This window comes from Caretta caretta, chromosome 5 (assembly GCF_965140235.1).
Source record: "Caretta caretta isolate rCarCar2 chromosome 5, rCarCar1.hap1, whole genome shotgun sequence".
Taxonomy (NCBI): Eukaryota; Metazoa; Chordata; order Testudines; family Cheloniidae; genus Caretta; species Caretta caretta.
In genome coordinates this window covers 46394674-46416239 of record NC_134210.1, presented here as the reverse complement: position 1 = coordinate 46416239, position 21566 = coordinate 46394674, and the positions used below count along the sequence as shown (strand labels likewise).

At 39.7% G+C, this 21566-nt stretch overlaps 1 protein-coding gene across 3 annotated transcripts in view; it reads right to left on the bottom strand.

Annotated features, from left to right (window-relative positions):
- AP3B1 (adaptor related protein complex 3 subunit beta 1) overlaps nucleotides 1-21566 on the bottom strand; it is a 344461-nt gene that overhangs the window by 126153 nt on the left and 196742 nt on the right. For all 3 annotated transcript variants that reach the window (XR_007356822.2, XM_048851142.2, XM_048851143.2), the window contains exon 15: nucleotides 3274-3450. Coding sequence is in view for 2 of the 3 variants with exons in the window: in XM_048851142.2 (XP_048707099.1) it covers nucleotides 3274-3450 (177 nt within the window). In the remaining variant the exon portion in view is untranslated. The remainder of the gene's footprint in view (nucleotides 1-3273; nucleotides 3451-21566) is intronic.

The window sequence follows — 21566 nt, the reverse complement described above, 5'->3', positions numbered from 1 at the left end:
TCAATTTGCAATAAGTAAGACAGCAAGGCAGCTGAATGGCTTTCCTGCTGGACGGACAGGGCTGAGAGGGCATCTGTTTCAGAGAAAACTTTATGTGGAAGATTCTCTTCAGGCAAGTACATATGATTTTTCCAGAGCACTAAAGTGAACACTTAAAATAGACAGGATCCAGAGCACTCTTGAGAATCGGTGATAAATCCCAGTGATTTTAACATTGAGCGTGTGGAGAAAGGACTCAAATTCAAACATAAGAACATTGGCAGGACAATAGGCTCCTTAAGATAGAGCTTCTAACTCCACCTTGGAAAAACCTTTGGATGAGTACATAGCGCCAATTTATCTTTGCAAATATGGTGTATCTTTGCAAAATATGATCGCTAAAGCATAAAGCTTATTCGCTCTGAACTGAAACCATTGCAATCAGGAAAATGATCTTCCATATAAGAATCCTGAACTCTCACGTAATGAATGGCTCAAAAGGGGCTTACATTAGTTTTGTCAGTACCTCATTAGTACCCCATTACACTGAGGGCTCTTTAATGAATGGTCAGAACATGTCAAAAGCCCCACATTAACCTGATTTCCCCTCCACTCTCCCTCACCCCCCAAAACAAAACAAAACTACACACTGATCTGGCTTCAACTAATTCGTAACAGGCTAAAATAGTGGTCTTATCACCCTGAGATGTAGTGAGTCTAAGTTAGACATAGGCAGGTGAAGAAGATTGTCCAGCATTTTTAATTCAGGATATTAAAAAAAGTCCACATAGGACTGTTTGCACAACACTGTAAGCCTCCATCTGGAACTTCAAGCCTTTCTTGTAGATGGCTTCTCATAGGACAAGAGGCCTTTAGCTACCTTTTGGAGATGGTCATGCCTATGGAACTCTCTTATGTCATTAGCCATAATACCAGAGCAAGGGCTCCCAGTTTGACATGGAGCTATGTGACCAACTTCTGCATGATAATCTGAAGCCATTCAGCCAGTGAAATTTGCTTTGGTTAGCTGCAACAAAAATGAGAACCTTCCATTTGGAACTATTAATCAAACCTTAGTCTCTCCAGGAGTTTTGTTATGAGCAGCACTGGCGGAAAAAACATACATAAGCATCCTTCCCCAGTGGACACAGAAAATGTCCTTTGCTAGAGGTCCCTCCTCTAGATTCTCTGAGCAGAATACTAGTAGCTTTTTGTTTGGGTGAATGGGGAGGCAATCCAACTCCCATGTCACAACTGGATACAAATCTGATCAGTCAATTTCTGATGCAGACACAATTTATGAGGATCTATCACAGACTGACTCTGTTTGTAATTGTGCTCTCTTCCCCTACTTGACAGCTCTGAACACCTGCAGGATTACCCAAAAGAGGAAGCAAAATCTGGTGCCTCCCCACTAGTTGATGGAAAAAAGGATGGCGCGATAGCCCATTTGAAACAGGATAGTCTTTTAGGTTACCAGGTCTTTAGTGTATTCAAGACTGTCCTTATTTCAAAATCAATGCCTCCCTATAAGAGTAAAAACATTTTAGATTCTTGGACCTGTTACTATAACCACCATACCTAAGGTAAAAAATTAGCATCTAACTTTTATGCAGTGTTTTTAAAACTAATGAAAATAAATATGGTTGAGAAATGCAAGGTAGACAGAAATTTTGTTAAAGACAGAGTCTGTTACTATGGTACAATAAACATAGGGTCATTTTATTGTCAGAAAATCTGGTGAAGTGTTTATGTTGTTATGCTATGAGAACGTATGTTTTCCTTCAAAACGTCTGACTTCAAAATACAGTAGGATTTTCCAAAGAACACAATTTGAAGAGCTCATAAGCTATTTTTTGAGGAAGATATTCCCAAAACTATGTATCTTCCACTTTTTAAAATAAGTTTGGGCTCTTAAACTTTTCCCTACCAGGACCACCTTGGGACTCCTATGTATGCTGCTTGCAGAACTTTTATGTTTACAGCATTGGCACGGATAAAAGATTATTCTCATTTTGTAAGCCCATAACCTTTTACTTGAAGAATTTAGTTAGTTTCTTTCTTAAGGATGGATGGTGGGTCTCCAAATGGATCAATGCTCCTTCCTCTCAATGGCCATATGCATACACCAAAATCCTTTGACAACTACTGTGACAACTCTTTTGAAGCCTGTTGATAGCTGGCAAACAATCTGATGCATGTTCTACTTTGAGTCCACTAGAGAAGAAACTCAGATTGCAAGTGGCAGATCCACAGAAAAGGGGAGAAAGGGAATAGGGTCAAGACCGCCTTGCTGTTTAGCTCCCTGGTATAGTGCAGGGAATATGCCCTGCAACCCAATTAACTTCCTGTTGAGTGGAAAGCTGGAGAGCAAGAGGCATGCAGGTCTGGAAGGACAGGGAGATAGAGAAAAACTTCAGGCAACTGGCTATAGAAAAGTGGACAACTTTCATGACAAATGTGCTCCATTTGTAGCTTTGTGAAAAAATGCTATATTCTGTGGCCATACAATGACAATTCACAAGGCCTTCATCAAAGATGAATGGGGCAGTTCATACCTCTCCATTATTTTTTCAGGCTATCTGCAGATTCAGGCAGGCATAAGTGTATCCGTTTATATTCAGTTCAAGTTTTTCCAATTATCTCTATGACCGAAGGGCTAGAAAAGCTTTTTTTTTTATATGAAATGACAGGGTAAGGAAAGGGAAGTGGTCATTGTGACAGTTTTGAGGTAACTGCACCTCTGACCCCTGTGTGGTATGCTAAAAGGATGTCCCCTTAGGTGCCCTGCCTCCAGTCATCACCTCTCTACAGGCAGAGTCCTGAGACTCTGCCTCTACTGGAGATTTAGGCTCGTAGTCCCCCTGCAATTCACTGTTATCCTAGCAGATCTGACCTGAGAAAAAGGCAAGAGGGATTTTAGGACATCTGGTGGGAGGTAAAGCATGGTCCCAAAAGCATGTGAAAATTAGCAAAGCAGTTTGCTTTGGAGTTTTACGTTCAAAAAGCATTAACCCAAACAACTGAAAATCAAGGTGGGTTTGTCAAATTCCCTGCAAATGGAATTGCTACATTTCACACAACCCTAGTGCTAAGGCAACAAATACACTGACCTCCTGTTCTGTGTGCTACTAGTTTTGGGTCCAGTCAGTGATGCGGTAGTAAATTTCCACATGTAAAGCTTGCTTGTTTTAGATCTATATGTAAGAAATGAGTGCTAATCCATGCAGAATGCAAAAAATATACTTTCCTGTGGCAGGAAAGGATCCCTTTTTTATATAGTCTTACGCTTACCTGTTTTGAGTTGGTTAAATACAGTTTTGCTCCCAAATTTAAGATCTGCAGCTTCACAAGGTCATCTTCATTAGTGAAGCTCTTAGCCATCTTTCTCAAAACATCAGGTGCAATCTTTGGAACTCGTTCACAATACTCCCCAGTAAGCCAGAGAATGCTGGCTCTAGCCACAGGAACCTAAGTGATGAAAGAGTTAAATATATATTTCACAAATATACTCATTTGTAACTTTAATTTGCTACTGAATATGCATATATATAAGTATGCAAGTAATCAAATATTTACTACTGTTACTGTGATAATACTAGAAGCCCCAACAAAGATCAAGACCCCATTATATTAGACATTGTATATGCATATAGTAAGACAGACCCTGCTCCAAAGAGCTTAGAAGCTAAACAGACAAGTAAGATGAAGGGCACTACTGGAAACAGAGGGACAGTGATGCCTATGCCTATGTTCATAGTGCAAGTAAGTGGAAGAGTGAAGAACAGGACCCAGGTGTGCCCCATTCACCACACTGTCTCTCTTTCCAACATGACCTTCAATGGTATGGTGTTAGGCATTTTATCCATAGCTGTGTAAACAATGTTTGTTTGGTGGGTTTTTTTGTTTGTTTTAATACAATAAACTCCCTCAACTCCAGGTCATCTGTTTTGAAGACGCAAGAGACATTGCTCAGGTAGTTGCTAGCCTTCCTTTATAACCATTTTTTAAATTCCTCTCACTTCACTAAAATGACAATCTGCCTGAATTTTCATTAAAAAATTATCTTAAATAGGGTAAAATTTTTCTCAAAAGTCTGAGGCAAATTGCACATGGAATTTGGGAGAGATGAGGGCTCAAAAATGAAACCATCTCACCTCCTGAATGTTTTCCTAACATTTTTGATGCCCACAGCTACAAAATATCGTGGCCAGAAACTCCAAACTGTTTTTAATATAAAGAAAAGGAGTACTTGTGGCACCTTAGAGACTAACCAATTTATTTGAGCATAAGCTTTCGTGAGCTACAGCTCACTTCATCGGATGTGCCACAAGTACTCCTTTTCTTTTTGCGAATACAGACTAACACGGCTGTTACTCTGAAACCTGTTTTTAGTATGTTGGTTTTCATAAAGACTGGTATCTTTGACCACATTTGGTTGGTCTGTTGGTAAAACAATTCAAAATGCTGGTTATTAAAGGAAGTTCTAGTGTATAATATGGATTCAATGATGACTTCATAAAGGGAAAGTAGGAATATGCCAAATGGGGTGAAACTGGGAGTGGTTAGGAGTTAGACGGAGAGAGTTACATTCAAGGAGAGGGGTGCCATGTAGTCTCCTACGGTCAACTTCAAAACCTACACCACATGCCTCCCCAAGACATAGCTCTCCTCGCACAACATGGGAGAAAGGTAAGGGGTGGAGGTGTCTGTTGTGTGCCTAATACAACATAGGAAGCAAATGTAAGAAAGCTACATGGAGGAAGTAGAATTTTTTTGTAGGTAAAAGCAAAGTCCATCTTTGCACATCTTGAAAGGAACAGTGTCCCTGTACAGCATGCAAATTCTATAGGGAGTCTTCTCACTAAGCAAAGTTTTAAAACAGTAAAAAAACCCAACAGATTTGCTGCATGGTAATTGCTTTATAACACTTGTGCTTAATAAATTACTACGACTTCGTAAAGTGTTTTTCACTGCAGTAATGTACAGATATTTTCAACCTTAACTCCACTTCAACTAGGTTTTTGGTGCTTGAGACTAAATATTACATGCAAAATAAAAAATAAATCTGTGTTACTGCCTCATTTCTCACCTCCTCTGCTCCTTACTTTCCCAACTTGTGCATTCCTTAGGCAAACTCCCATTTAAGTTAGTTGAAGTTTTGCCTTAAGTAAGGAACACAGGATTGGAACCAAACTTTGGAAAGTCAAAGTTCTGAATATCAAAGCAGCAACAACCACACCTCCTTGTGGATATGTTGTGTTTTCTTTTCCAGTGTATGGCAATAGGGCAAAAGAGCTAATATATGTATGTGCAATGTGGCATAATTACAGCAAGAACCAGAACATTGACTTTGCTATCTTTTATGCATTTAAAAATCTCAACTATAATATGGCATTAACTAAATTTATACCAATGCCCCCTCTGCTCCACTTTAACTATATTCAGTCAAAGAATGCACATGACAATGCCTTTGAAACAAGGATTGCATCTTCCTATAGAACACTACACCTATCAGAACACTACACCAAGAATTATATAACATATTTAATCACAAATGGATACATATGTAATTTATAAGTAACTGACCTCCAAATTAAGGTGAATGGAGGGTAGGGTAGTGGGGGCATAAGGGAAGAGGAAGAAATCAAGCCCAGCACACTTCTGAGAGTAAAATGACAGGAGGAAAAAGTTTAGTTCTGAAGCAAGAGTGCTCAGGAAAAAAGAAAAGATCCTTCAAAAAAGCAAGTTTGAGTCCTCAGCAACAGGATAAACCAAAAACCCTCTCTCTCTTAATGAAGTGAGTTGATTAAGGATCGAAACCAGAACTGTAGTAGATATTCGTTTTCATCTGTTAGCATTCTCAAAACTCAGAATGCAAACAAACTCATGGAGGTCTCGGGAACAGTGTTAAAAAAATATAGACACAGGCCAAGGTATTTTATTCTATACTTCATATAGTTGCAACTATACACATCAATAAAAACAGAACTAAGTGTGTTATGGGAAAACAAAGGTTTCCCACCAACGAGGAGGAATCAAATAGATTGTGGCAAAACAGAGCAGTAAGTTCAACAAAAAAATCTCAAAAGCATAAATGAAAAGTCCAAACATTGAAAGATATGCAAGCTAGGGTTAATGTAACTCCAAAACAACATAATGAAGGAACCACAAAGCCCTAAGATATGGCATATTTTCTTGCAACACTGACAGTATTTCTAAACTGTATTGTAGTCTAATGGGCGAGAGCAAGGAGAGACATACTGAACAAATGTCAAGTGAAAAAGTTTTAAATACAGTTAGAAAATATATTCATGTAATGTGATAAGACTGATGCCATTACTGTACACCAACCTCAGAAGGGAAAGAGGTTATTTCTAATGTTCCAAAGGTTACACTGCATTAAGACCTTACTCCCAATCTATTATTTTAAATTGGGCTAAAGAATAGTAATTGAGTGGTACATTAAATTTTCCAGTACGGGGAACAGTTCAAGTTGCCTGCAGTACAGATAGATACCTCTAAATAAGAATATATGGGCAACTTCAGATTTCAGTTATGCTAGATTTATTTTTCTTAAATATTTCATTACATACTTGTTAAAAAAATAGAATTTTACAGGAGACCACCAACTATGCTAGTTTAGGTAGCTGCATCAGAGAAGCCTTTTTGGCGTATAGTTCCTCTTTCATGAAGCAAAAAAGCCACTCACACAGCAGACCATTTCAAATATATTGTCAATTATCTGAGAAAATTCAATTTAATACCTTCTCTAAGTTAAACAGGGCCTTAAAATTTGTAACCACTGAGATATATTTAAGCCAATGCATTTATTTTATTCCTTCCAAGGCCTTTTCTGTTAAATTATTAAAATACTTCGCACAACGTAACTATTAATGCAAGAGCTATAGCCACGTAAAATAATTTTTGAAATTCAGATTAAAAATTGCACCAGAATGAAGCTTCATTTGAATAAAAGATAGCTGACATTTCATCTTTTTGTTTCTCTTTTGACCAAGGTGGTTAGCTTGCTATGTAAATACTGTGTACATTAAACACAGTTTTGTGCAACAAGGATCAATATCAGACTGTTTGAATCAACCCCAAGCGAAAGCCATTTTAATGAAAAGTATACATGGAACTGATGAACCCAATGTTTCTGTGTCAGTGGATTCGTTAGGGGTCAGAATCATATAATATTTTCAGATTTCTTTTTCCCTGTTTAAGTCTCTCAGTCCTCATCTATGTAATAGCAAGTGTATGATCCTGTACCCATTGTTTGAGACATTCTAAACCATTCAAAAACAGCAAACAAGAAATGAAGCCACTTCTACTCCTTCATTGCCTTTCCAGTAGAGTGTAAGTAGGGACCTTGAATTGACAAAAATACAGGAAATAATACTTCCATTATGTAGTCTTGCTTTGCATTATCCTCAAAGGAAAACAGGATTGTAAATTACTTTGCCTGATGCTTTATTCTACATGCCCTGAGCAAGTGGTTAAGTGCACTTTTCAAACCCTAGTATTAGAAGGCAGTTTCTACTGCCATTTTAACCCATTAACTTGTCGGGGGGAGGGGGGCTGTTGTGGGAGAGGGAATGAGGCCTTGGCTGTTCAGCAGTTAGAGAAAGACATCTAGAAAGATTTTATAGATCACTCTGTAAGCAGCTTAATTCAATAGCTATTGTGTTTTCAACTAAAACCTCATTGCACAACATGCAATTCTAAAGTAAATCTTGCAAACACAAAATTTTATTTACTCAAATTTGTCAAGGAAGGAATCAACAGACATCTAAACTAATAGCAAATTAGACCTAATATTCTGCATCCACACCCAATAGGTTTTGAAATTCAGCTGGGATTAGAAAGAGGGTGAAATGGCAGACTGTTTGCTAGAGGATGGGAAAGTGCCTGGGAAACAGCGGGGAGGTTGGGGGGGTAGTATTGTTTTTTTGTTTTCTGAATTGTTTTTCCACAGTGAAACATTTCAAGGACTCCTCTATTATACGAACCCCAACAACGTGAAATTCTTTAAAGGTGATTCCGCTCCCTCCTCCAGCTCAGCCGCATTTTTCTTTTTGTTTTAGTCTGGCTAAAACCTTACAAATCCAGTATTTACCGGGTTGCAATGCCTCAAAGGACTATGCATATTTGAGAGAGAAAACTACAGAACTCTAGAACACTAAACAAATGTAATGTATTGCACATGGAGAGACTTTCATATTAATAGCAGGATGCATGAAGATGTAATTGGTCTAAAGGTTTAAAAAAGTTTAAGTAGTTATTCCAGAGCAGGGCAAACAGCTCAGGCAAGACTACGAGCTGCAGTTTTGGATTTGGTATAGGAACAAAGCCCGTACTCTAGGACACCTCCCCACAATTTAAGGAAAGTAGGGCTTAATCAATGGAAACAGCTAGCCAACATGTATCCTGCACTCTTGGAGCCCATACCTGAAATGCAGCAATAAGAGGATGTTCCCGAAGTGCATCCCTCTTGAGGTTTATTTTTGGGAGGAGGGGAGAGGCAGTGGCAGCAGGAGAGGAGGACATGCCCTAAGACCACTCCCACAAGCCTCCCAATCCTTTTCTAATGGCAAGAATAGTAACCTAACCCTCTTTTCCTAGCTATCAATGCTTCTTAATCCCTCCTGTCAATGGCATGCCCCAATACAATTTCCCTTCCAAGTGTTAAACTCTCCAGTGCCAAGTATCCACTTTAATCTCCCTCCAACTGACAAAGTTGGCAACGTCTCATGCTCTTTTCATCCCAGTGGCAAGTGTTCCTTCCCAACTCCTGATTAAAAATTAGCCCTGCATACCTGTTTCACAATCAAGCTGTGCACCTTGACACAACTGAGAATGTCCCTGAAACAGAATGAAAGATGACAGAAGCAAAATACCACCAATACGTGGAAGAAGTTGCCTTAGTAATGCTAGATGAGGGCAAGACAACAGCGAAATACCTAGCAAGCAGCACCAGGCAGAACAGTGAGTGCTTGATCCTGGGCACAATGTGCCCCTGCCAATCTTTAATGGGAGGGAGAACCTAATTTAGAACATACTTAGATTGTAAACTCTTCAGAACAGCAGCGTCTTTCTTATCACAGAATATTAGGGTTGCAAGGTCATCTAGTCCAATCCCCTGCTCAAAGCAGGAACAACACCAACTAAATCATCCCAGCCAGGGCTTTGTCAAGCTGGATCTTAAAAACATCTAAGGATGGAGATTTCACCACCTCCCTAGGTAACCCATTCCAGTGCTTCACTACCCTCCTAGTGAAATAGTGTTTCCTAATATCCAACCTAGACCTCCCACACTGCAACTTGAGACCATTGCTTCTTGTTCTGTCATCTGCCACCACTTAGAACAGCCGAGCTCCATCCTCTTTGGAACCCCCCTTCAGGTAGTTGAAGGCTGCTATCAAATCCCTCCTCACTCTTCTCTTCTGCAGACTAAATAACCCCAATTCCCTCAATCTCTTCTTGTAAATCATGTGCCCCAGCCCCCTACTCATTTTCATTGCCCCCTGCTGGACTCTCTCTAGTTTGTTCACATCCCTTCTGTAGTGTAGACGGAACACTCCAGGTGTGGCCTCACCATTGCCGAATAGAGGGGAATAATCACTTCCCTCGATCTGTTGGCAATGCTCCTACTAATAGAGCCCAATATGTCGTTGGCCTTCTTGGCAACAAGGGCACACTGCTGACTCATATCCAGCTTCTCGTCCACTGTAATCCCCAAGTCCTTTTCTGAAGAACTGCCGCTTAGCCAGTCGGTCCCCAGCCTGTAGCGGTGCATGGGATTCTTCCGTCCTAAGTGCAGGACTCTGCACTTGCCCTTGTTGAACCTCATCAGATTTCTTTTGGCCCAATCCTCCAATTTGTCTAGGTCATTCTGGACCCTATCCCTACCCTCCACCGTATCTACCTCTCCCCCCATCTTAGTATCATCTGTGAATTTGCTGAGGGTGCAATTAATCCCATCATCCAGATCACTAATAAAGATGTTGAACAAAACCGGCCCCAGGACCAACCCCCTGGGGCACTCCGCTTGATACCAGCTGCCAATTAGACATTGAGCCGTTGATCACTACCCGTTGAGCCTGACAATCTAGCCAGCTTTCTATCCACCTTATAGTCCATTAATGTATTTTATGTATCTATAGAGTGCCTAGCACAGTAAGGATGGAGTCCAACTACTCCTGCAATATGAATAGGCCTGGCAGAATTCAATTTTTCTTTTTTCTAATGTCAATGATTTTTATCAATTTTTATTTTTAAGATTTTTTATATTTTTATTATTTTTATATTTGTGGAGGTAGGGCTGGGGCTAGGGCAGTGCTGACAGTAGGCTATAGGGGGCTCCCTGCATAATCACATGTGTCAGGACACCGAGGAGCAAGGTGCAAGGGAAGCTGCAATCATCCTGGTCCAATGAAGCACAGACCCCCTGGCCAGGACTGTATGGCAACCTCCGTTATACATTAAAAACACTTTTAAATATATTTAACACTATTATAAATGCTGGAGGCAAAGCAGGGTTTGGGGTGGAGGGTGACAGCTCGCGACCCTCCATGTAATAACCTCATGACCCCCTGAGGGGTCCCAACCTGCCCATTTGAAAACCCCTGCTGTAAACAGTAGCACTAGTTGTTGTCCGCTGCCCCGCTGATGAACAGTTCCTGCCCGGGGATGGCTCCCAAACTATTGGCTGGCAAATGAATGAGTGGGGCATTAACAGTAGAGCTGCAAAGGGCTCCCTGCATGGTCTCAGGACCTGTGACACCTGATCCCAGGCGGCACAAAGTGTGGGGAAGGCTGCAGCCTTGGTACTATCAGCTGGTGGTTAGAGAGAAAGCTCATGACAGCGGGGCTGCAGTGGACTTGCCCTGCACTGCCACGGGAGCCACTGAGCAGTGGGATAGTCTCCCTCATGGCTAAGAACTCTGCCTCCTCTTTCTTGCCGTCCTGGCCATGGTCTCAGTTCTATCCTTCCAGTACCGCAGCCTCCGCGGCACCTTGTGGCATGCAGGGATCTGGTGACAATGACCCTGAGGCAGCACAGGGAGCCCTCTGCAGCTCCATTGTCAGGGACCCACTTGCTCACTCCTGTGACAGCAGGGCTGCAGAGGACTCTCTGCATGGTGGCAGAACCAGTGATACTCTATCCCGGCAGGCACGTCAACTGTTACTGATTGATTTTTTCCCGCCAATTTCTGTGTGTCAGCTGAAATCGACATTTACCGACAGTTATTGATTAAAACAGAATCCTGCCAAGCCTAAATAAGAATAATAATTTAACTAGTAGGGGGGAAAACTACAAATGGGTAGAAGCACTGCAGTAGTATGCTAGAAAAAAATAAAAACTTATAGACTAGCTGGGTTTTCAAAGAAGTTACTTGTTTGTGGCATTTTTTATTAAAAAATAGTAGCAAGTCTTTTTAGGATAATTAGGATGTGTTGAATCCAAACATGGTTGTTGCCAACCCTGCATGTTGTATGTAAAGGCCTCTACCAAGAGAATAAAGTAACATATGGAAATTGCTTCAGTGTAAATCTTTATTTCCTTTTTGTTTAGGATTAACATACTTCAGTTAGATCTTAATTAGCTGTTGGAGATCATAAAAGTGATCAAATAGTTTGTAAAACTTTTTACAAAACTATTGAATTTCAGTTTCTTATTTGCAAGAGGTACTCAAAATAATTTAATAGGTTATACAATTATGACTGATCATGCTTACATGGTTCTTAAACTTGAGCATTAGCATCTTGAAATAAAAGTATACAAGCTGACTTAACTATCAAATACAACACAATCTAAAAACACCTGTTTTTAAAAGTGAAATTATTTTCTTGACTAAACATTAAGTAAATATTTTGATGCACACAAGTTTCACTATTGTGAAACTTTTCAAGAAACTATTCAACACTATTTCAAGAAACTTTGGTATACAGTGGCAGACTGAATCAACATCCTAATAGGTCAATTATTATGTTAACATCTACTTATTTGACAATACTGTCCTTCTGCACTAATTGTCAGATACATGGACACAATCTTATTCCAGTTGTCTATATTTGCATGCTCCTGTAGAAACAAATCATGCTGTCCTACACCTAAACTGGTGACTTCTGCACCCTATTGTGTGGCCACAGAATATTGCCTCCATGCAATCTGCTGGAATTGGTGGCAATGACACAAGCTGTAGCACCATCTCTCCATCCTTCTGTTTCCAACCCACTCTATTTGGAAGAGGAAGTATTGCATTTGGGCAGTGGGCCTGTCTCCAAACTAGTGTCTGGTAACGAGCTCTGTATATGTGAAAGAAAACTGCATCACTATTTGGGGGTAGAGCATTCTGAACAAAATGGCACATACTTTGTCACTGCTCGGGACTTCTACATACATCTTATAAATAAGCTCTGCTACGCTTTTCACCTTCAGGTCCAGGTCACCCCTTCTGAGTTAGAAGCTAATGGCATCGCTGAAAAACTTTCCATATTTGTCTTCTTGCTGTGTCCAGCATCACAACCAGTTGGGCCATGATTTTGCAAATAGAGAATTTCCAGAACAGTAGGTCCCTATTGTAGTTGCTCATAAATGGCATGAACAGGAGAATACTTTGGTTCCTTTGATGTGCCAGCTTTCATTCAAAGCTGCCCACATGTCATTTTGCTATAGTGAGCCAGCAAGAGAATAAGCACATCAGTCTACCTGACTGCACCAACCAACACTGTTGGTATCCCTATGGACACAGCGTAAAAATCATACTTGTGTCGGCATCTTCCTGATAAACACACAGCTGATTGGTCTCACCTGCTCAATATTGAGCATCTCACTTCAGTCTCATCCTGAAAGCCACCAGCCAGAATGATTTTATCATGTTGTGCTTGTGTCATTAGTTGCTCGGACAAAAATATTGCAAGGTCCTCCTTATTTTCTGGAACTGCAATGAAATTCATCCAATTACTGCGTGTGGAAGAGGCACATATTTTCCTTTCACTACTCTTCGGATGGGTCTTGTACCTCTCTTGAGCATTTCTACATTATATCACCCTTGATAAACTCCTTGCAATACCTGTCAAACACATCACAATTTATTCTGTAGAAGTCTGCTCCAGTTTTTACAAATATCCCTGCAGGGTCTCCAAACATTTTAGTTCCAGACGGCTTGCAGAAGCTTTTGCATCTATTACACAACAGCTTCTCCCAACAGGGGTAACTGTTGGCAAGCAGTGGACATCAGCTGTCAGTACATCACCGAGTATTGCTTTTGTGCCTGTTCTTAGTCTGCCATTTGACTGTGCTAATGCCAAAGGGCAGGCATTAACTCATGTTTCAAAATTTGTTGCAAATTCACAGTCTTGCCAGCTTCATAGGCTGAGATTAATCACTGAAGAATATTTCTGTCTACCTTCATGGTAAAAACTTTCCTTTGACTTCTTTCCCCACCTCATACAGTATAGAAGAAGTTGGAGCATTATTTTTTAGCAGCACATCATGAACATGTATATGTCTAGGCTCGCCCTCTTCCGTCACAAGCTATTTCTCCCCACAAAGCTGTCCAATTGCACCTGTCCTAGGATATTTGCATGCAACATTTTATTTTCTACAGCTTTAGTGGCCAGAACTTTTGTTTCAACATTTTGCAATGAAGAGGGTGGTTCCTCGCCAGAAAAAACCTTGAATCACTGAAGTGTTTATAAGAGGGCATTCTCATCTTCATTGTCACACTGCTTCCTTGACTTATGTGAATAAGTTGGTCATCCAAGCCAACGTGGAACAAGGGTCAGGTGTCTGCTGCAATTTGGGCTCTTAGGTTGTAAATCAAGGCCTATTTGCTGATGGCTGAACAAGTCTTGGTGATGCCTGCAATTCATAGATTCATAGATTCATAGATACTAAGGTCAGAAGGGACCATTATGATCATCTAGTCTGACCTCCTGCACAACGCAGGCCACAGAATCTCACCCACCCATACTCAGTGACTTCTTTTCCTTTGATTATGCTGTCTTCCTTTGAGAATGCACCACAATTAATTTATCCCCCAATACAGTCAAAGCTAAAAATAAATTTATTCACAATCCTGAAAAAAGATTACATTAAAACAGTGTACCACAAAGCTTCACAATTCTACCTAATGGGACCTCACTGGGCAGGCAAAATGAGTGTAATACATTTTTGAAAATCTCACAAACTAAAAGTCCAGCCCTGTCCTTCCTTAACTTCCTTGACTAAAAACTCTAGGTTCAAATCAGCATCTAACCTCTCATGCTTCCTTCTTTCTCCCTCCTTTCACATCTCACTTAACCCTGGACTCCATGCAGATAGGCTCTACTCCTCTTCGGATCGTTAAGAGTCTCTTTTTGAACTCCCAAGTGCTATCTGGCGTTAGCTTAGATACTATTAATGCCCTTCCTCTTAAACATCAAGAAGGCTGGCTCCTGGGTCATCTTTATCAGTTTTAAACTATTTCTGATCATGTTTTCCTCCTTATTCTATTGTCCCCCAAGACACACAAAAACATAACTGTAAATTCCACCTCCTTTCTTTCCTATGCCATTAAGCCACTCTTGGCTCTAATTAGGATCCACTTGGTTGAACTTCAGACATGATCTCGACAACAAAGTTCCCTTGCTGGAACAACCTGAGCATGTCAATAGTTGATGCAATTCTGTGATGCAGATAGCACCCCACCATATATAGTTTGTATGGTCAGATATCATGGAGAATGACAGCACACATTTGAAGGTCAAGAGATGCAGTTCTCCATTTCCTTCTCTCTGGGCACAGCTGAATATGAGCGGTAGGGCCACCATTTCCATGTACTGCCACCAAAACCTGAAGTTCACACTACCTTCACCTTTGCAAATGTAGAGGTGAGATTTCAAAATATTTGTGAAGCATGAACGGACATGAGCTCACCATAACAATGTGACCAAGTAGCTCTGATGGTATTCTCTTTGAGCTCCTGATCATGTGTTGCTATGAAGTCCAAGAGTTGTGGAAGAAGCAGGCTCCACAGTGCTTGAAATATCAATTTGTGAGCCTGCATTGCTCTAGCATATGACTTGCCATTCCTAGCTTGTTCTGTTGAGTTTGGGCTAAAAACATCACCTTCAATCCAGGAATCTGCTAGCTCCAAAGACTGTGGGTGCTGACCTTAGAGTTTTTGAAAGTTCATTCAGACATGAAGGCTTCCTAATCATGAAATAAGCCACTCTCTGTACTCTGGTGCAGCCCACTTTAGTTCCATCAGTGTACAGTACAGAGCTTCATCAACTGTTAGAACCATGTACTGCTGCCAATGCACTGATGACATATTTGCATCCCTATGCAAAAGTAACAAGAGTGTCTAGCTCATGGGCAGGGGCTTGAATGACTGATGAGTGTCCAATGGTAGTTATTACTGATTCTGTTGTCATGTGTCCATCCACATCCTCATTTTGAAGTTTAATGATAAAAAGCCATATCAGAGGATCTTGCTATCACTGCAGATTTGCAGTTTTCTTCAGATTCAGAGTACCACTCTGCGAACAGGGTTCTTGACTACTGGTTTAGCTTCATCATTTCTTACCCTGGCTGGTATGATTGTGTCACCTAAATCAGGAACACCGAGTGTGCTGTTGTTTGATTACTTTAGATCAATAAACGTCAGATTGTGGCAAGTCATCTTTGCCAAGCAGTGATTTGGGTTTATGAAATGTGTTTTTGCCATTCAGAGAAGTATAATGTATATTAATATTGTCAGCTACATAGTGAATACATTTCTTGGGAATAAGATTAGGAGGAACAGCAGCAACCATTCTCATCATCCATTGTTAGCACGGTTTTCTCTACTAAGGCTTTGTCCACCTTTAAGATTCCTTCATAATACATACAGTGGCCAGACTCATGAAAAAGCAGAATAAGTTGTTTTGCCCAGTTGCTTGATGGAGGGTGCACCCAAGACCAATATGCTTTGATGTCCATTACCTTCCACTGTTCACACAATATATAATGAGCTACACTAAGCACCTTGAATTTCACTGATTCCTGTTTCTTAAGGTTCTCTTCATCAGTATTGCCCTCAAGAAAAGATTGGCCTTCATACAGCAAGTGGAGGAACACGTACAGGCAATCTGAACAAGTCTTGGTGATGCATGATCCTCACTGACAAAAAAAACCTTTGTGGCCAGGGTGTGAAATTTTCGGTGCAACATGTACGAGTGATAGAAATGTGTCTTCTCGAGAATGGTCATCTCATCATTTGTGAGACAGGTACATATTTATACTTGGCTGGACATGAGTGTTTGTCTCTCAGCATGCGACCAATCAGGCAAGGAAGTGAACTGAAATAAAATCCCAATATGAGTTTGGAGATTTTCCTTGAATGATGATCTACAAATGATGTAAAGTTAAGTGTGTGGAATTTCAATGACAGTTTCCGTTGCAAGATTGCAGTAACAATGCCAAACTTCAAGTAGCTCAAAAACATGGCCTTAACTGGCTGCTTTTTGAAGCTCACTTTGAAGCCAAAGCACTGCTGTTTCAGTAAATTTTGTGCCTTCATTCCTTCTCATCACAGACTTCATAAACAGGATGTAACAAGCCAGGTGGTACTTGCCTTCAGCAGCTAGGAGGTAATTTACTCCAGCTAAATGATCACTCATTTTGTAGTCAAATACTGCTGTTTGCATGATCTGTTCACTCCTCTTCAATGTAGTTGCAGAGATGAGTCTCTGTTCTGGGAGTACTTCTTGACAAAAAACTTGCAACATCTCCAGGCAGGAGGTTTCACAGAACTGGACTCTCTTGTACTATGGACACTGGTGTCTTTACTGAGATCACTACAGCTTGCCACACGATACACTTGTTGCAGATGCTCTTGCTTTCTGTAGCCTCTGGATTTTAACTTTGTCAGCGTATTGGGCACAGCATTTTCTGTGCCACATGACTGATACTATCTGTTCTGAATGAAAGATTAACTCAATTCTGTTAATGGCCTCTATATTTGACATCTTGTAGTTTCTTTCTAATGGCTGTTGCCTCCCTTATTCTATGCAATCCTTCTTCACTTGCTTCATGCATGTCTCCTTTACCGGATTTTTAACAAATAATGCATAGACTTTAGGAAACTGGAGTGGATCTCCTGAGACTTACTACTAGTTCTATGGTTTACCTATAGCTGTAACCAATATGAATGTCATAAACCACCACCTCCTCTAACTTATGGTGCCTCCCTCTATTCGTAAAAAAAATCCCACTACCATCTATTCTATATTAATTATATGACTCCAACTACAAGTCATTATGTAACTACAAAACAAATACTAAGCATGCAAGAAAATGATTTCACATGTTGCAGGAAAATAAACTTCTGTTTTATGATTAACTTATTTCTAATATTATGATATACAGATGACTAAACTGCTTCAAAAAGTTGAATATTAGGGTGCAATGTGTGTTAAAACTATGAAATGTCTCTTCTCATTTCTGTTCTTAATAGAATGAAAAGGAATTATGCCAAAGAATTTGATTTTACTGACAGGTACATGGACACAGTCGGTAAATCAAACATTTCTGGTGAAGTTTGGTGGCCATATTTATTTGCAAGTTTGAGCTTGCAAATAAATTACATTCAAAATTCAGCTTGGTAACAACCATTTTCAAAATCAGCAGGTTCAAATTATGTTAGAAAATGTTACCAACTTTTAACAAAAAATGCCTCTAAACCCCATATAGAGGACTGATTCTGAGATTTCAGTCTAGTCTATTATTTTCTATCTGTACTGAAAAATGCAAGACATTCCAACAGTTTTTGAACATCCACCCTCTGATTTCATAAAAAGGATCACTTAGAATGTGGATATGTCAGAGCAACACAAAAAAGATAATTAATGAGGATCTTAGCTATTCCAAAGTGCAGTCAAATTTATGGGTGAGCATTCAGGCAATGATTCCTTTGAATCATGTCACTGTTCTGCAGTACACATACTGTGCTCTTTCCCCACAATTTTTTTTTAAAATGTTGGCACTATTAGGTATATTAATTAAGGCTGCTGTCACCCCCCACTTTTTTTTTAAAACAGCAGACCTCACATAGGTTTCTCACCCACAGTTTGCTAAATATTAAATTGTAAAGAGTGATGACAGATTGTCTACTTCATGTTTAACTTGGCTGGCAGTGAATACTATCATTTTTAAAGAGCTTGAGTTTGAGAGATTTTCCTTGTTTAATATCTTCAACTCCTAAAGCTGCCACATTTTTCAGGTACATCTCAAAGTTAGAAAGTGAGGGTTCTTGAGATGTGTGAAGGGAAAGCGTTAGCACAGAGCTGTATTGATAATATATATTTATATAGCTAAGCACTCTACAAAACATAGAAAAAGACCTGGGTTCCTGCCCAAAAGAGCTTATGAGCTAAGTTCAGACATACTACAAGTGATAACAGGAACAAGTAGGGTAAAAGGAAAATAATGATTTTTAAAGAACACCATATGATGAGTTCCAGTCACGTAGAGGGTACAAAGCATGGACTTGCTCAGAATTTTTCTTGTAAATGAGAGATTGAATCTTAGCATGGCCTCAAACAGCTCTGCAATTATTTCTTATTGAACTTCCTAACACTGCTTTATAATTAGTTAGACATATTTAGCTTGCTGTCCTATACCATTTTAAATGACTTTGAGGAAACTTCCACAAGAACTAGGACATTTCATATTGGGTGACACCTCAGAGCAACATTACTGTGAAGGATTTTTCTTCCTGAATCCAGTGTCCACTAGGTACTTCCTCACTGAAAATGACAAACCCATCAGCCCAACACAGGTGAAATTTATAACAACGAACTCCGAATACACAAATGACACACTGTCCAATTTGTACCCATTAAAACAAACAAAAATACCTTAACAAAACTATAAACACACATTCAAGGAAAGTATATTGGAATAGATTAAAAGGAATTATTTTCTAATGATAAGTGTCTTGTTTTTATTTTATTCTTTTTATTTAATTTTTGTCATCATTTTCACAGGGTCAAATTCAACTCTGTTATAAGATGGGAAAAAAATATTTGCCTCATTTATATGAAAGCTCAATGTCGCTCACAGTATTTTACTCTGTTTTCCTTTATGCCACAATTTCCTAAGATACCAAACTCTTACATCAATCATATATGTACTCTTACAACAACTGGAAGTTCCAATCCTCACTTACATTTAAGTTAGCCACTTTCCGCCATACCATTTAAGAAGGGGAAACAGGATAGTAGGCAAGTACATCTTTTCTAGTTTCACTAAAGAATCTTGAAACCAACTTACGAGAGGTGACTGTTTCCAAGCAAAACAAATGAAAAAAATCCCCTGACCACTCCTTTAAAAAAAAAAAGTTTTTAAATCCTTTCTTAATGTTTCACACAGCAGACACTGAGGCAGAGATGTTATTTTAGCTGTCAACCCTTTGTAAAAAAAAAAGTATGTATTTTTGCAATTATGAGCTAAACGTTACGAGCACATTAATACATGGAAAAGTAAGGGGAATGTGTGCCACACGCAAACACTGAATCCTGTTTCATTTTAGTTCTTACACTGAGCTTTTAAGATCCCTGACCTCATTCACTGACCACCTTGGAAGACTGTCGAAAAAATTGATATTATAATGCATTATTTGAGAAATAATACATGGTTATGTTATTAAAGACTTGCATGCAATCTTAACTTGGCATTACCTGACATTTGCAATCTTAAAAATCTCTTAACATAACTTAATTGAATTTCCTATTATTGATTTTTTAAAGGAAAATAAGTCAATCTAAAACTAGTTGGCTACACAGAAGAATACTCTATCCCATTCAAGGCATGCCCTGAAAGAGACAGGGCTCTTAGGGACAGACAGTAGGCCTTTATCTTGATGATCCAGCACATTTGACTCCAGCAGAGCAGTTTAATAAACAAAGCTCTTATCATGAAAATGGGATAGTAACTTTCTAAAAGAGTAATAACTGCTTAGTAGTCTAAAGTCTAGAAAAATGCCAGTCCATTATTAAGTCTTTGATAGGGACTGGTATCTGATGCTTCCAAAGAAAGTACAGGAAAACCACATAGTGAACAATTATGGAATAATCAGCCCACAGAGCAAATTTCTTTAAGGTGACCACTAGAAAAATTATAATAATCACTTCCCACATAAGCCTGGTCCACACTACAGAGTTACGTCGATGTAAGGCAGCTTATGTCAAGCTAACTGTATAAGGGTCTACACTAAAATGCAGCTTCCACCGATGTAACTCACTCACTACACTAACTTAATAACTCCACCTCCAACAAAAAGTGTAGTGCTTAGGTTGATGTAGTTAGGTCAACACAGTGTCAGTGCAGACACTGCACTGCTTACATCAACTGTTGCTGCCTTTCAGAAGCTGTCCCACAATGCATCAGTGACCACTCAATTGGTGCAAGCACTCCTGGTGAGGACGCACACCGTCAACACAAGGAGTGTAGTGTGGACATGCAAAAGTGATGTAATTACTGTGATTGGCTGTAGTCAACGTAACTTAGGTCAACTTAATTTTGTATTGTAGACTTGCCCTTAGAGTGCACTCTGATTTCATTTCTCTTAAAACTTATATTTTAAAAGAGTAGTAGTTTTAAACCCTCCACCATATCCCAAATCAGGAGCTCAAGCCCTGTAGCTAGTTAAAAATGTCTTGCCACTGTACAATGTATAAACATATCAAACCTACTGTAATACAATCCCACACCGCAACAATATTCTGTCATCTGCTTCTCACACTTGCAGAGCCGGGGAAAGCACAGGACACTCATTAAACCTGAAATGCAGGGATCGTTTTACTACTCTCCCTAATAAACTTAGGAATAGAACTGTGGTGCAGGAGATGATAGTTTGACAGCCAAAAGGCCAAGGAAGGGGACACTATGTCAAATAGGTGTCATGGTCATACTCGTTCTGGGAGATACTTCTAGATTCCTGGTCACTAAGGATGCTCCATCTCATGGACATGCAAGCCTCACTCGAGGTTGACAGTTCCACTGTTCCAGCAGAGTTTAGCTTCATCCCTTATGAAACTTAATGCATTGTAGACCACTCACTACACCACACTTTAAGACAGGAAGTGAAGTGCACCATTAACAATTGCAACAACAAGGGTGTAGTTACCCAAACTTTGATTTAACCTAGCACACAGAAGATAATACTCCAATTCTACTGATAAGTGCCACAGGATCATTAATGGCCAAGAGATCAGTGAGAATTCTAACACTGAGCAATGAGCACATAGCTCATGTGTTTTGCATCATATGAAGGTAAAATAAAAATTATCCCTCGAAGGAAAAATATTTGGAAACAACATAAGCATGGAAACAAATACTTAAATAAGAAAAAGTTGCCTGAAAGCCCACCAGCATAGCTGTCCCGCTCCTGCTATATTTTCCATATTAAACTCATATTTCTTGCCCTAAAGTATCCCTCCATCTTCTACTCCTAAGGGAATTCTGCACCACTGCATGTGTGCAGAATTCATGTCCCCCTGCAGATTTCTTTGCTTCCCTGCAGAAAAATTACTTTCTGACAGGGAAGCAAAGT